Below are 15,548 nucleotides of genomic sequence, written 5' to 3'. Positions count from 1 at the left end.
CCTCTTTACCACGTAAATACAACTTTGTCTGCAAATAAATTTTTGTAGAATTTTTCATTGGAAATAGTCTCTGATTTTTGGGATCCTCGAAAATACACGCTAAGATTTTTGGGCTTCAACTCTTAGCGTCAAAAATCAACCCCTCTCTACCACGTAAATACAACTTTGTCTGCAAATCAATTTTTGTAGAATTTTATGATTGAAATAGAGTCTCTGATTTTTGGGCTCCCAGAAAATACCCACTTCGATTTTTGGGCTCCAACCCTTACAGTAAAAAATTAACCCCATTGTAACACGCAGATATGAAATTGTCAAAAAATAACTTTTATTAAATTTTAGAGCTTGAATAAAGTCTCTGATTTTTGGGCTCCTCGAAAATACACGCAAAGATTTTTGGGCTTCAATCCTTAACATCAAAAATCAACCCCTCTCTACCACGTAAATACAACTTTATTTGCAAATTAATTTTTGTAGAATTTTTTAATGGAAATAGAGTCGCTGATTTTTGGGCTCCTCGAAAATACCCGATACGATTTTTGAGCTTCAACCCTTAACGTCAAAAATCAACCCCTCTCTACCACGTAAATACAACTCTGTCTGCAAATAAATGTTTGTAGGATTTGTGAATGGAAATAGAGTCTCTGATTTTTGTGCTCCTGGAAAATTCCTGATACGATTTTTGGGTTTCAACCCTTAACGTCAAAAATTAATCCCTCTCTACCACGTAAATACAACTTTGTCTGCAAATAAATTTTTGTAGAATTTTTCAATGGAAATAGAGTCTCTGATTTTTGGGATCCTCGAAAATACACGCTAAGATTTTTGGGCTTCAACCCTTACAGTAAAAAATTAATCCCATTGTAACACGCAGATATGAAATTGTCAAAAAATAACTTTTATTAAATTTTAGAGGTTGAATAAAGTCTCTGATTTTTGGGCTCCTCGAAAATACACGCTACGATTTTTGGGCTTCAACCCTTAACGTCAAAAATCGACCCACGTTGATACTACTTCGTCAAAAATTCAATTTTTCTAGAATTTTTCAATGGAAATAGAGTATCTGATTTTTGGGCTCCTCGAAAATACACGCTAAGATTTTTGCGCTTCAACCCTTAGCGTCAAAAAGCAACCCCTCTCTACCACGTAAATACAACTTTGTCTGCAAATAAATGTTTGTAGGATTGGTTAATGGAAATAGAGTCTCTGATTTTTGGGCTCCTCGAAAATACCCGATATATTTTTTGGGCTTCAACCGTTAACGTCAAAAATCAACCCCTCTCTACTACGTAAATACAACTTCGCCTGCAAATAAATTTTTCTTGAATTTCTCAATGGAAACACAGTCTCTGATTTTTGGGCTCTTCGAAAATACCCGATACGATTGTTGGGCTTCAACTCTTAACGTCAAAAATTAATCCCTCTCTACCACGTAAATAGAACTCTGTTTGCAAATAAATTTTTGTAGAATTTTTCAATGGAAATAGAGTAGCTGATTTTTGGGCTCCTCGAAAATACACGCTAAGATTTTTGGGCTTCAACCCTTAACGTCAAAAATCAACCCCTCTCTACTACGTAAATACAACTTTGTCTGCAAATACATTTGTCTTGAATTTTTTAATGGAAATAGAGTCTCTGATTTTTGGACTCTTTGAAAATACCCGATACGATTTTTGGGCTTCAACCCTTAACGTTAAAAATTAATCCCTCTCTACCACGTAAATACAACTTTGTCTGCAAATAAATTTTTTTAGAATTTTTCAATGGAAATAGAGTCGCTGATTTTTGGGCTCCTCGAAAATACCCGATACGATTTTTGGGCTTTCACCATTAACGTCACAGATCAACCCACGTTGATACTACTTTGTCAAAAAATCAATTTTTATATATTTTTTCAATGGAAATAGAGTCTCTGATTTTTGGGCTCCTCGAAAATACACGCTAAGATTTTTGGGCTTCAACCCTTAGCTTTAAAAATCAACCCCCCTCTACCACGTAAATACAACTTTGTCTGCAAATTAATTTTTGTAGAATTTTTTAATGGAAATAGAGTCTCTGATTTTTGGGCTCCCAGAAAATACCCACTTCGATTTTTGGGCTCCAACCCTTACAGTAAAAAATTATCCCCATTGTGACACGCAGATATGAAATTGTCAAAAAATAAGTTTTATTAAATTTTATAGCTTGAATAAATTCTCTGATTTTTGGGCTCCTCGAAAATACACGCTACGATTTTTGGGCTTCAACCCTTAAAGTCAAAAATCAATCCCTCTCTACCACGTAAATACAACTTTGTCTGTAAATAAATGTTTGTAGGATTGGTTAATGGAAATAGAGTCTCTGATTTTTGGGCTCCTCGAAAATACCCGATATATTTTTTGGGCTTCAACCGTTAACGTCAAAAATCAACCCCTCTCTACTACGTAAATACAACTTTGCCTGCAAATAAATTTTTCTTGAATTTTTCAATGGAAACACAGTCTCTGATTTTTGGGCTCTTCGAAAATACCCGATACGATTGTTGGGCTTCAACCCTTAACGTCAAAAATTAATCCCTCTCTACCACTCAGATACAACTTTGTCTGCAAATACATTTTTGTAGAATTTTTCAATGGAAATAGAGTCTCTGATTTTTGGGCTCCTCGAGAATACACGCTACAATTTTTGGGCTTCAACCCTTAACGTCAAAAATCAACCCATCTCTACCACGTAAATACAACTTTGTCTGCAAATAAATGTTTGTAGGATTTGTGAATGGAAATAGAGTCTCTGATTTTTGGGCTCCTCGAAAATACCCGATATAATTTTTGGTCTTCAACCCTTAACGTCAAAAATCAACCCCTCTCTACTACGTAAATACAACTTTGTCTGCAAATAAATTTTTCTTGAATTTTTCAATGGAAACACAGTCTCTGATTTTTGAGCTCTTCGAAAATACCCGATACGATTGTTGGGCTTTAACCCTTAACGTCAAAAATTAATCCCTCTCTACCCCGTAAATACAACTTTGTCTGCAAATACATTTTTGTAGAATTTTTCAATGGGAATAGAGTCTCTGATTTTTGGGCTCCGGAAAATACACGCTAAGATTTTTGGGCTTCAACCCTTAGCGTCAAAAATCAACCCCTCTCTACCACGTAAATACAACTTTGTCTGCAAATAAATTTTTGTAGAATATTTTAATGGAAATAGAGTCTCTGATTTTTGGGCTCTTCGAAAATACCCGATACACGGCCCAGTGTTTCGAAAAGGCCCAGTGGTTTCCAAAGAAGATCCTTGTTTAAAGTTGATAGCCTTAGTTGTCTTTTTTTGCAGAGTATACAGTCCAATGTGGTTTACGATTCAAGTGAACAACTCCATCTCAGATGGCGCCAAGAATTTATTTCAATTAATTTTTCTGACCTAGTGATTATCTGATGTTTTAAAGGCGATAGTAGATAAGCCAATACAAAGAAAACGCCTTTTTCGGACAACATTTTTTTTAGATTTACGGGGAATTTGATGAACTTCAATTTTTGTTCTCAAAAATTTAAAGCAGCATGTAAGTATCTCGTAAATCGTATGTGATGTGTGGATTTTCACTTGAATTCTATGAATTTATCACCCAAATTCTAAATAGAATTTTATGCATAAACCTACGGCCTCCACGTGAAATTCCTTAGCCCACGTGGAATCCTACGAAGTTTTGCATGGGGGGGGGGGGGCTGAAAATTCGTGTACAGGAACCTCGGAGGATCCTGCACATGTTCCTGTATACGAAACTGCACAACTAACCTGTAAAGGTAATATTGAGGGTTCCTGTACAGGAACTTGGCGAAGGAAACTGTACATGATTCTGCAAAGAAACCAGTTTGCGACATAACCTTCGTAGAGCCAATTGTGGCGTAAGTTCATGTAAAGGAACATGTTTAGGATACTATACATGAACCTGCGTAGGAACTAATCCACGAAGATTCGTTAGTGCCTCGGCTCTCTCGATGGGGAGTTGAATCTTCAAGGGAATCAAGGGAACGTTACTTCATAGCTGTAAGCGAAATGAGTTTTCGCGATGGCTTTGTGTAAAGGAACCTACAAATGTTTCTGTAGAGGATCCTTCCGAAGGTTCCTTTGATAGCTTTCTGTGAAAGATCCCATACACGTTACTTCACAAGAACCTGCGTCTGAATTTTCTTCGCAAAGAAACATATACAGGAACTCGCAAGGATCATTTAGAGGTTTCGTTTGTCGGTGCAGATTCCTTTGCAGGATTATTTTTCAGTTTCTTTCGCCAAATTCCTGCAACATTACATGTGCAGGTTCGTGTACAAGATCATGTGCAGGATCCTCTGAGGTTCCTGTACAGGAATTTTTACCTGGGATAGGAACAGTTTTTCGCTAGATGTATGTGACGTTCGAAAAATATTTGAAAGTCGACTTTCTCGAAAACAGCGAATAAGCGAAACCGCTTTGGCAAATTAATTTGTTTCCAGAAAGTTAATCACTCTTCAAATCCATTAAAAATTATTATTTTTTTTAACATACGCACTTGCGCATGAAGTATTTTGTGAATCGTATCGAATTTCACGGAACTCCGTTCTCCAGCTCATATGTTCATGTAACGCAGTGATTTGAAAAAACACTCAGTATATCCAAATAAATTCTTATGTATTTTTAAAGACTTTTTATGGACTTATTTTATAATAATCATTGAAACTTTATTCCAAACTCGCTTTAAAAACTACGGAACACAGAAAAAAAGTCTTCTATGATGGCCTTGTTTTTATTTTTGCCTTAAATTAAGCTGATATCTAAAATTTTACAATAATTATGTCTTAAAAAGAGCCATTAAGGGTCTTCAGTTTAAAAACAAAGACAATTATGGATAACCCTTAGTCTTTTGTATTGAAAACAAGCCCCACTTTGTCTTCGTCCTGAGGCAACAAGATTTGGGCTCTAAATAAGAAGGTAATTCGGCTTGCTTTAGCGCTTAAAGTCTAGTTTTTAGACCTCTGAACGGCTGTTGCTAACATTAAAGATTTGCGACCTCACAACAGCTCAGCGAGTAGCTACTCAGTAGATGCTCTGTTCATGGGGATAATAACTAGATCATGGAATAACTTACAGACGCGCATCTTTACGTATTTGGGCGGAGATACTGTCAAACAAGAAGTTTTCTGGACGAAAGTGTCAAATATTGGAGAAGGGACTCGATTTTTTATGACGTTCAGGGAGCGTGCCTTTCAAGTTTCTAAGAGAGGCTTCCATAGTTGCGCACAATGGACGTAATTAAAATACTTCAACAAATAATAATATATTCAATAATCAGGTTACATCAAAGAAAAGTTTCCTTTATTTCAAAGAAACTTTTTTCTAGGCGTAATTTCATTTACAATACAGGCTTCATTTAGGTTATATTTAGCACTTCTTTTAAATTTATAAAATGACTTGATGTAAGCCCACAGTCTGGCTACATACTACTTTTAAGATTATGTAGCAGCTTGATGTTAGCCTACCGTCTAGCTATCAACTAGTCTTTTAACCATGCAGTGGTTTGATGTTAGCCCATATTATCGCTAACGAATACTTTTAAAACTATATTAGGTCTAACTTAAAGTACTATAAGTAGTTCGTTTCAAAGATTTCAAGTTATGCTAGTTTTTAACGGAGCTGGTCTTCTTTATGTTACACCTTGAAACAAGCCCACTCTTGGTTTCAAATCAAAGCTTTTTTCTGTGAACTTTTGTATAATTACATCTGAACAATTCAACAACTTATTTTGTAATGTTTTGGAAATTATATAAAACTCTGTTTGGTCATCGCTTATATCCGCTGCTCTTGAATTAGTTCTATAAACTTAAAAAGACTGATTTTTTCCGTGTATAATAAAAGTATGGGAAATATGAGACGTTCCCACACTTCATGTACATTTACATGAAGCTTAGGGATCCGCTGCGCTGCAATGCGCTATCAATTTTTTCAATGCGGCCAAAACGTGAACTCGTGAAACCAGGTAGAATTTTTCAAATGCATTTTAATTTGTGCTTAAAAACGATTTTTTTATGGTATTGCATAGTTTAAAATTATCAGCAAATGAAAACAATTCAGATTTATCGAAAAATAAGTATTACATGTAGAATTTCCATAATATACATCGAAGAAAAGACGCTTTATATTAAACTGTTTTTGTCAAAAAATAATTATTTTAGTCTTTTGTATATATTTTAACACATTAGTAGCTTCAATTAATTTACCTTAACATTCGTACTTAATTTCAGATCGTCTGTAATTCATATTATTTGCATATTTTGAATCAAATACGAGGTGTGTTCAAAAAATAAGGTAACTTTATGGTTTTCTCAAAAAATATTAATTTATTCCTCAATATTTATGTTGTCCCCTTCAAAGTAATCCCCCTCAGATATAATACACTTGTGCCAACGCTTTTTCCAATCATCGAAGCACTTCTAATAATCATTTTGTGGTGTAGCCTTGAGTTCTTTCAGCGATGCAGTTTTCATCTCCTCAATCGTTGAAAATCGATGTCCTTTCATGGGTTTCTTCAGTTTTGGGGGAAAAAAAGTCACTGGGGGCCAAATCCGGTGAATATGGAGGCTGAGGCATGACTGTTCATTCATTCAACATCTCCTGAGCGATGGTCATGCGATGTATCTTTTGATCAAAATTAAGCAGTTTTGGAACAAATTTCGCTGACACACGTCTCATGCCCAAAACGTCCGAAAAGATAGCATGGCATGAGCCAACCGACATGCCAACATCTTCAGCAACTTCTCTGATAGTAATTCGGCGATTTTTCAACACCATTTCTTCCATTGCTTGAACGTTTTCATCTGTTGTTGACGTGCTGGGACGTCCAGAGCGAAGTTCGTCTTCGACATCCTCTCGGCCTTCTTGGAACAGCTTGTACCAATTATACACATTTTTCTTACTCAGAGTAGACTCACCGTATGCAAACTGTCAACATTTTAAGAGTTTTAGAGCACTGGATTCCATTTTTCACACAAAATTTAATGCAAACTCTTTGCTCCATTTTTTTTCGGAAGAAGAAAATTGCCGAGCACACCAAACCCTTCTAAACTTTTACGCCTCTCCCAGAAAAACAACAAGAGTTATATAGTCAAAACTATGAACATATGATCGTGACGAGTGTACCAACACAACAAAACAAGAAATTTAAAACTTGAATGTACGTAGCCCGCGAAAATTGAAAAGTCACCTTACTTTTTGAACATACCTCGTATTGTGGTATATGCATTAACTAAAGTCCGTTATAGCTTATGGTGTATTGAAACTTACATGAGATAGTAAAATAATTATTTTCTTGGCAAAAACAGTTGTAACAGGAAATTTTTTTTCACTGAATACGATGAAAACTCTGTATGCAACACTTAGTTTCTGATAAATCTTTATTTTTTGTGTTTAAAATGGTAAAATTGTTTTTAAGCCCAATCTAAAATGAAACTTAAAAGTGCTACCTGGTTTCATGAGCTCGCGACACTAGCGACACTAGGAATGGTGGTTGACCATTTCGCTAACTGGTGAGAAAGATCAGAAGTAGAAAGAGTGGGTACTCGGCTATCAAATCCCAAGTGTTAAGTGTGAATAAACGAGTAAAACGAACATTTTAATTTAATAATAGAAAAATTCGCACCTGTTGTCCAGTAAATTATGGAGACAGGAGTGCTCTTTTCTCCTAAGGAGTCTAGAAGTCAAATCTTTTGCTATGTTTTCGGCTGTAATACCACAGAGTCTTGCAATTATCAAGTCTTGCGATAAATGAGGTTCGACTGAAATTGGTGAAATCTCAATTCAGGATTTTTACGCGATTCTTGGTATCACACCTGAAAACAGAGCAAAAGATTCGTCTTTTGGACTCCTAGAGAGAAAAGAACACCCCCGTATCCATAATTAGGTGGACAACAGGTGCAAATTTTCGTTGATCAAATTCAAATGTTCGTTCTACTGGTTCATTAACACTTTTCACAAGAGCTCTGATAGCAGAGTACCTACTTTTTCTTGTTCTGTTTTTTTTTGTCACCCGATATTGCAAAGGTATATCTGAGAAGTATAGTTGCATTATGACTGCAGTATACATTATACTGCATATTTCTGAAGTATGTATAAGTCACAGAAAAAAAGTCTTGATTCGAAACCAAAAGCGGGCTTGTTTTGAGGTGTAACAAAAAGAAGACCAGCTCCGCTAAAAACTAGCATAGCTTGAAATCTTTAAAAAGAAATACTTATAGAACTACATGTAGACCCGATGTAGTCTTGAAAGTAGTCGGTAGCGATAATATGGGCTAACATCAAGCTACTGCGTGGTTTAGAAACTAGTTGTTAGGTAGACGGTAGGCTAACATCAAGTAGCTACATAATCTTAAAAGTAGTATGTAGCCAGACTGTGGGCTTACATCAAGTCACTTTATAAATTTAAAAGAAGTGCTAAATATGACATAATAAAGCCTGTATGGTAAATCAAATTACGTCTAGAAAACAGTTTCTTTGAAATAAAAGAAAATTTTGATATATTCTGATTATTGGATATATTATTATATTTATACGTCATTTAATTATGACCATTGTGCGCAGCTATGGAAGCCTTTCTCAGCAATTTGATATGCACGCTCCCTAAACGTCATACAAAATTGAGTGCCTGCTCCAATATTCGACACTTTCTTCGAGATAAGTCTTTCTTTGATAGTTTCTCCACCCAAAAACGTGAAAATGCGCGCCTGTAGGTTATTTCGTGATCCAGTTAGCTAATCACTGGGTGTTAGTTATCCACTCGCCCAAGTGCGAATTGCCGAAGCTGAATACACGGCCCAGCGTTGGTCCAATTTTGGCAGCCAATGGTCGGCTAAAGACATTGGGCCAATATCGGCATTTTAATCGGCCCAGTGTTGAGCCAGTGCTGACAGCCTATATTGGCTATTTATATTTGCCGATACTCTACCGATGCTTGGCCCAGTACCGGCACTTTATTACGCCAAGTCTCACTTTTAGTATAGGGAACCATGTTTCATGAGGATCAGCCAAAGTCTGGCCCAGGCATGGCACATTACTGGGCCAAGTGTCACTTTTACCACGGCAAACCATGTTTTCTTCAAATCGGCCCATTGTTGAGCCAGTGCTGGCTGCCTATATTGGCTATTAAGATTTGCCGATCCTCCACCGATTCTTGGCCCAGTATCGGCACTGTATTGTGCCAAGTCTCACTTTTAGTACGGGGAACCATGTTTCACGAGGATCAGCCAAAGTCTGGTCCAGTGATGGTACAGTACTGGGTCAAGTGTCACTTTTACCACGGCAAACAATGTTTTATTTAAATCGGCTCAATGTTGAGCCAGTGCTGGCAGCCTATATTGGCTATTTATATTTGCCGATTCTCCACCGACGCTTGACCCAGAATCGGCACTTCGTTTCACCAAGTCTTAGTTTTAGCACCTAATAAACAAATCTTACACGAAAGATAAAAAAAATGTATTGAAAAATTGTCAAAGTTCACGATGAAATTTGTTAAGTTCTGTCATTAAAAAATGATAATGTTTATAAAAATTACATTTCCTGTCATTGAAAAAAGTTGTAAAGCAGGCTACAACGGAAAAAATGAAATATTACGCGAAGAAAAATTGTAATCGATTTAAATTATTTATTTAAAAATTAGTGTATTGACATTCCTGTTAACATTTCGTGTATTTTACATTTACACAACGTCACATAATAATAAATAATTAGAAAAAGAGAGCTTAAAATTTGGTTCTTTAACTTTTCTGAACTGCAGCTTATGAGGATGGCTTTTTCACAGAGTTTCAATTTGTCAGTTTAGCGGAGTGGTCAGCACGCCCGACTGCTAGGCGATAGATTTAGGTATATACGTGTAGGTTCGATACCCCGTAGCGTGAGAAATTTTATTTGTCATATAATGTTCAAAATGTAACATATGTATTCAGTCTAAACGGGACCATTAATATTATAAGTCAAGGCCATAGTTATCAATCCGGCAATGGCACGACGATGGCAGCCAGGTTTGGTCCAATACTGGTACCAAGTGTTGGGCCGAAAATGGCAGCCAAATCTTGGCTGCCAAGTGCAGGCCATAGTTATTATTCCGTCATTGGCGCGATAACGGCAGTCGAGCTTCGGCTATATTTTTGCCGACTATGGGCCAATGTTGCGCCGTATGTGACTTCGCACTTGGGCCTTCTCTACTCAAACAATTAAGTAACAGATAGGTGCGACGACTATGCGACGCGTTTCGCTCGGCTCGCTCAGCTTCTGTGACGTCGCAATTCTTTGAAATTGGCTATAGCTGTTCAGAGGTCTAAAAGATAGACCGTGAGTGCTAAAGGGAGCTTCATTGACTTCTTATTTAGAGACCAAATTTTGCTGCTTTAGGTCGAAGACCAAGTGGGGCTTGTTTTGAGTACAAAAGACTAAGGGTTAGCCATAGTTGTGTTTGTTTTAAACTGAAGACCCTTAATGGCTCTTTTTAAGACATAATTATTGTTAAATTTTAGACATCAGCTTAATTTAGGGCAAAAATAAAAACAAGTATCATAGAAGTTATAACCGTAATATTACTTTTGGGAGATAATCGGATTTGCACATGAAAATTGAGATCCAGAATCATGATTTTCACAATGTCGAAGAATTCCGTTGTTAGGATATCTTAAAAGACAAAGGAGTACAATTCTATGTCCGATACTTTCAACATTCTTAAGTATAAATGAAGTGTAATCTATACTTTAGCCATACTTAAAAATATATTACTCCAGATATACTTAAGTATAGGTGAAGTATATTCCATACTTCAGCAAAACTTCCGCTATACTTTAGCTATACTTCAGTCATACTCCAGCTATACTTCAGCTATACTTCAGCCGCACTGGGGGCTACAATATTAATTTCAATTTATTTTATATAATTTTTGATAAGTAAATTAAAACTTTAGTGTCTGACATATATTCAAGCACAAAATAAAATCTCTTATTTGTTATTCTTACTTCAAAATGCTTTTTGTAAAAGAAAAATCTGTATTCGGCACTCGAGTTGTTTTTTATTTTTCCAATAATCTGAACAATTTCTAAACATACATTAGAGTCTTAAATACAGCACAGTTTTCGATAAAAGAAAGAACAATAATAATACACTTTAGAAAAACGAAGTCTTAATCAAGTATTAGAGATTTATGTCAATATGAGCAAAAATACTTTTAATGAATGTTAATTTTGGAGTATTTGTTTTTAAATGTTGAAACATATTTTCCATACAATTTCACAGTTCATTCAGTGAAACTCGACATCATTTTGTTAGATATATTAAAATACACCTTTCAAATATTTGGACATTTTAAATTAGTTTCAAACGGTTTACGGACCATGCTAAGAATATTTGCCAAAGATTATATGAATAAAATTTGAAAACCATTACAGGTATCCTTATGATGTACCAAAAATTTGTCACATTTCAAAAAATAAATCTAAATTTTCCTAGCCAATACAATTTTAAGATGAAAATTAAAGAACTTTAAATTTCAAGTCTTTAAAACTGAATTGTAACTGAATTATTATTCTGATTCATTGAAAATTTTAAAATGGAAAGAAAAATATAACTCTTGAACGCGTACTTCAAATAAAGAAGAAGTCATTGTTAAGATAGAATAGGCATTTATGCAACATCTGGCACAGCGTGCCCTCTAATAATTTTTTTTAACCTCAATAGTATTGGAAATCAGTTTCTAAATTACCATCAATTTTAGTTGTATATTAATATTATTGAAAAAGAGATCCTTCTTAATCGCCACGTTACACAGAATTTGAAAAGGAACTCAATTTTGAGAGAACTATAGATAGTCATGTTGTGAATTGACGTTTCCCATATGATTAACAGTATCGGCGGAAATTATCTACACGCTCATTTTTGGAGCTATTCCTAAAGTGCCTTAATTTTTATAATATGATATAAAATTGTTTGCCTCGTAATATCGCAAAATGCAATAAAGTTTTACATCTTATAAGCCGAAGTTGGAGGTAAAATTACGATTTTTTAAAATTTGGGCTCACTTTAAAATTAAGTCTCCACAGTATTTTGCTACATTGTGACGAAATTTCAAATAATGATTATAATCACTATATGAATTTTAGAATTTCTGAACATAAATATCTTCATGATTATTTCTAAAATTTATTAATATATAACAAATAATGATTCGCAAATTTTTGAAATTTTGCGACTTTTTTGTAATAAGCTCGATCCTCGAGCAGAATCTAGGGCAAAAATTATAAATATATCTCGGAACGTAAACACTCATGGCCGCCTGAACTGTTTTCAATTGGAATGAATGTTATTACGCAATATACTTGACTCAGTACTCGCGCACTGCATTCCTTCCAAGACGACTGTCGCAACCACTGAGGGAGCCAGCAATACTAGGAAGATCAAGAACGGGGTGACTGAGGGCGAGAGTTTGATGTAGTAATTTCCAAAGTTATTTGAATAATTTGAGAACACCGCAATTTCCAGTCTAGAAAAACTTTCTTATTTTCAAAATGTATTTCTAAGAAAATTGAAAAGATCAGATCGTTAAAAATGGCGAGTTGCTGAATTTTTTACATTAACTTAACTCATCACTCTGAGTTTGGTTTGGGAACTAAATAAACAAATTAATTTTTCCCGTATGAACTCAAATAAAAGATCTGCAAATTTTTAAAAATGGTAATTTGTGCAATATGCATAATGTCTATAGGCACATTATGCTGATTAATGAACAAAAACATGAATATACATGAATATACAAATATAAATATAAGAATATACAAATAATAATAATTGAATGTCGCATGGGTGTTTTACAAAATCGACTGTGTGATGATAATCTGAGTTTGTGAGTCTTATCACTGACTGATTCAATACTTACTATACATTCAAATTTCATAGAATTTCAAAAAAAGTAGTCACAGTAATTCAAGTAGGTACACACATTCGATTTTGTAAATGCCCCAACAAATATATTTTATTTACGAAACATGGAAATTAGACGCCACAACAATTTCAAATTCTACTTTAAAAAATTAAAAATTAAATTAGTGTTAAATTCTTTAAACCCCAAATGACTTGAAATATACCTATATTTTTACCAATCAGTTTCCTATATTCTATTCTTATAATTAGCAAAATAAATTTTTTATTGGAACAAAGTGATATACTAATACAGTGAAGTTAAGACTTTGAAAAAATCAAAACATAGTCGTGTTTGATATCAAATTAATCAGCAATCGGACCGAGGAAGTACGAGACGGGACAAGGAAAAAAGTGGAGAGACAAACCGAGGAATCGACCCGGGAAAACGAGACGGAACCGAGGAATGAACGAGGCGAAAGCGAGCCAGGCTCGGTATTTCTCGTCTCGGACGGAATCACTGTGTCCGCCATTTTTTAATGCTTCAAAATTTCAGCTTCAACAAATATCATGTAGTTTCTGAAGCCAACTATTTTGTTTTTGTGAAGTTTGAAAATATTTTTGTTCAAAACTAACGTGCTATTTTTAAGTTTCCAATTGTCCGACATTTGTTATTGGAATCGTATTCATAACGTATCACATTTTATATAGAATTTTGTTCTAGTCTAACTCAAAATATAAATTAAATGCATTGATTATTTCCTTTAATTTTATCTTTTTTTTATCTAGCGTTTATCTTCAATTTTTTATATATTTTTTTGCTTTCAATTCAGTATGTTCTGAAAATGTATCCAGTACGATTTTATTTTCTCTGATTTATAAATAGAATAAAAGGAAGAAAGTTGTGCACCTGAGCTTGTTGACTATCGTCCCTGGGTCTTTCACTTCGTGGGGAATCTGCTTCTTGTGCAAGACGTTCGAAGCTACCGTAAAGATCTTGAAGTCGCCCTTTTCCAGAACCAAGACTTTTCGCTCTCCTGTCATCACATTCTGAATTCTCAGTCGACTCCGAAGGATCTTGTTTGTTTTCATTATCTCCATCTTCTTCTACAGAATAGACAGTTTCTAAGACTTCAGGTCTTCTAAGGTATCCATTGCCTCGTCTCATCGACGAGTATTTACTAGATGGTTCCACTGCATCTGACACTGATCGGATTACTGTCACGTCGGTTATATTGGAACGAAATCTGAAAGAAAATTACTGTTGACACCATTTGCTTTATTCGATACAATTTTTTCATTGGAAAAAAAAGCGAAAATATATTAACACTTTTTATATGAAAGAAGCATGTAAACAAAATTAAATGATTAACATAGTTTTTATTTTAAATAGGCTTTTTGAACGAAATTTGCATTAATAACGTCCTAAAGTACTATAGCAGTCTCAAACAGCATGTTATCAAAATTAGCATTCTAGTGCCCTTTTTTTAAACAGTGTAATGTTATCAGAATAGTTTTATTTAGAATTTTTTTTTCTTGTCAGAGTACATATTACATAGGTATTCCATTATGTCTTTTATCATTTCTCAAAATTACAGCCTGATACTCAGTCCATCAATGCTGGGATAAAATACCAGGCTTTGCTCAATATGTTAAATTAGACATATTGGGATGTAACCATGTTATACCTGAGAGAAAAATAAGTTTTTTTTTATTGATTTAGGGTTTCGTAGTAAACTTTTATGCAGTCGGTAAAATGGCTACAGACTTAATTTGTTGAACGGAGATGTGTTTCACATGTCTAATGCGAGGAAAATTACTGGCAGTGATTCTCGTTCGTTGGTTTTCTCTTTCTTTCGGCGCCTTAGGTCTCTTTTTATTGTGGCATGTCACATATAAATATCAGACTATTCTTGAGTTTAAGACTATTTAGCATATGATAGTTATAAAGAGCCTAATGATTGCCTTAATTAAAATACATAGATCGTTTCAGGAGAGTTCTCTGACCTCGGCCAACAAGATCAGGGATATCAAAACTTGTAGCATCCATCAACAAAACTATCCGCGTTGAAATGACAAAGCATGGAATGTACTAAAAAATTTCGGCGATTCAAAGGAAATTCTACCATAGCATAGATGGGATAGGGGTGTTGTGGATGAAAAGAAACTGTGTCAACCAGAAGTTATACAGTTTCGACACTATCGTAACAGCAAGCAAGTATCACTGAACATCTCCAACATCTACAAGTCAGTAGAGTACTTAAAGCAACCCAAAAAGTGGTCTTCTAAAAACCCAAATCGCATTATAAAAAGCTCCCTAGACCATTAGGAAGTAAGCGACAGATGGTAGCTCTAAAGAAGCACCCAGATGCGATTAATTTCACCTCCAACGCTATCGTCCGTTGCGTAAAGACAACAGCGATAAAAAACGAACTTCATACTTCACTATACACGTAATTTTGTGAAACTGAATACAAGGTTCATCACGTGGAATTAAAGATCAATCGAAATAAATTTAATAAATTTGATTTACACGAGTACCGTCTAGGTAGTTTATTGGTTAATTGTGAAGTCAAACCTAATTCTTTATAATCAATCTAAGATCCTACGACAACCTGGCAATTATCCCTGGACTACTGGTATCAATGTAAGTTTAC

The 15,548-nt window shown here is 34.9% G+C and overlaps 1 protein-coding gene across 1 annotated transcript in view; it reads right to left on the bottom strand.

The window, feature by feature from the left end:
• LOC117180780 overlaps positions 1-15,548 on the bottom strand; it is a 566,469-nt gene that overhangs the window by 5,765 nt on the left and 545,156 nt on the right. Inside the window, exon 4 of the mRNA XM_033373280.1 lies at positions 13,802-14,138. Within this exon, the coding sequence (XP_033229171.1) occupies positions 13,802-14,138 (337 nt within the window). The remainder of the gene's footprint in view (positions 1-13,801; positions 14,139-15,548) is intronic.

Source organism: Belonocnema kinseyi, chromosome 9 (assembly GCF_010883055.1).
Source record: "Belonocnema kinseyi isolate 2016_QV_RU_SX_M_011 chromosome 9, B_treatae_v1, whole genome shotgun sequence".
NCBI classification, from domain to species: Eukaryota; Metazoa; Arthropoda; class Insecta; order Hymenoptera; family Cynipidae; genus Belonocnema; species Belonocnema kinseyi.
The sequence above is the reverse complement of the archived record's forward strand: the minus strand, read 5'-3'. Positions and strand labels throughout refer to the sequence as shown.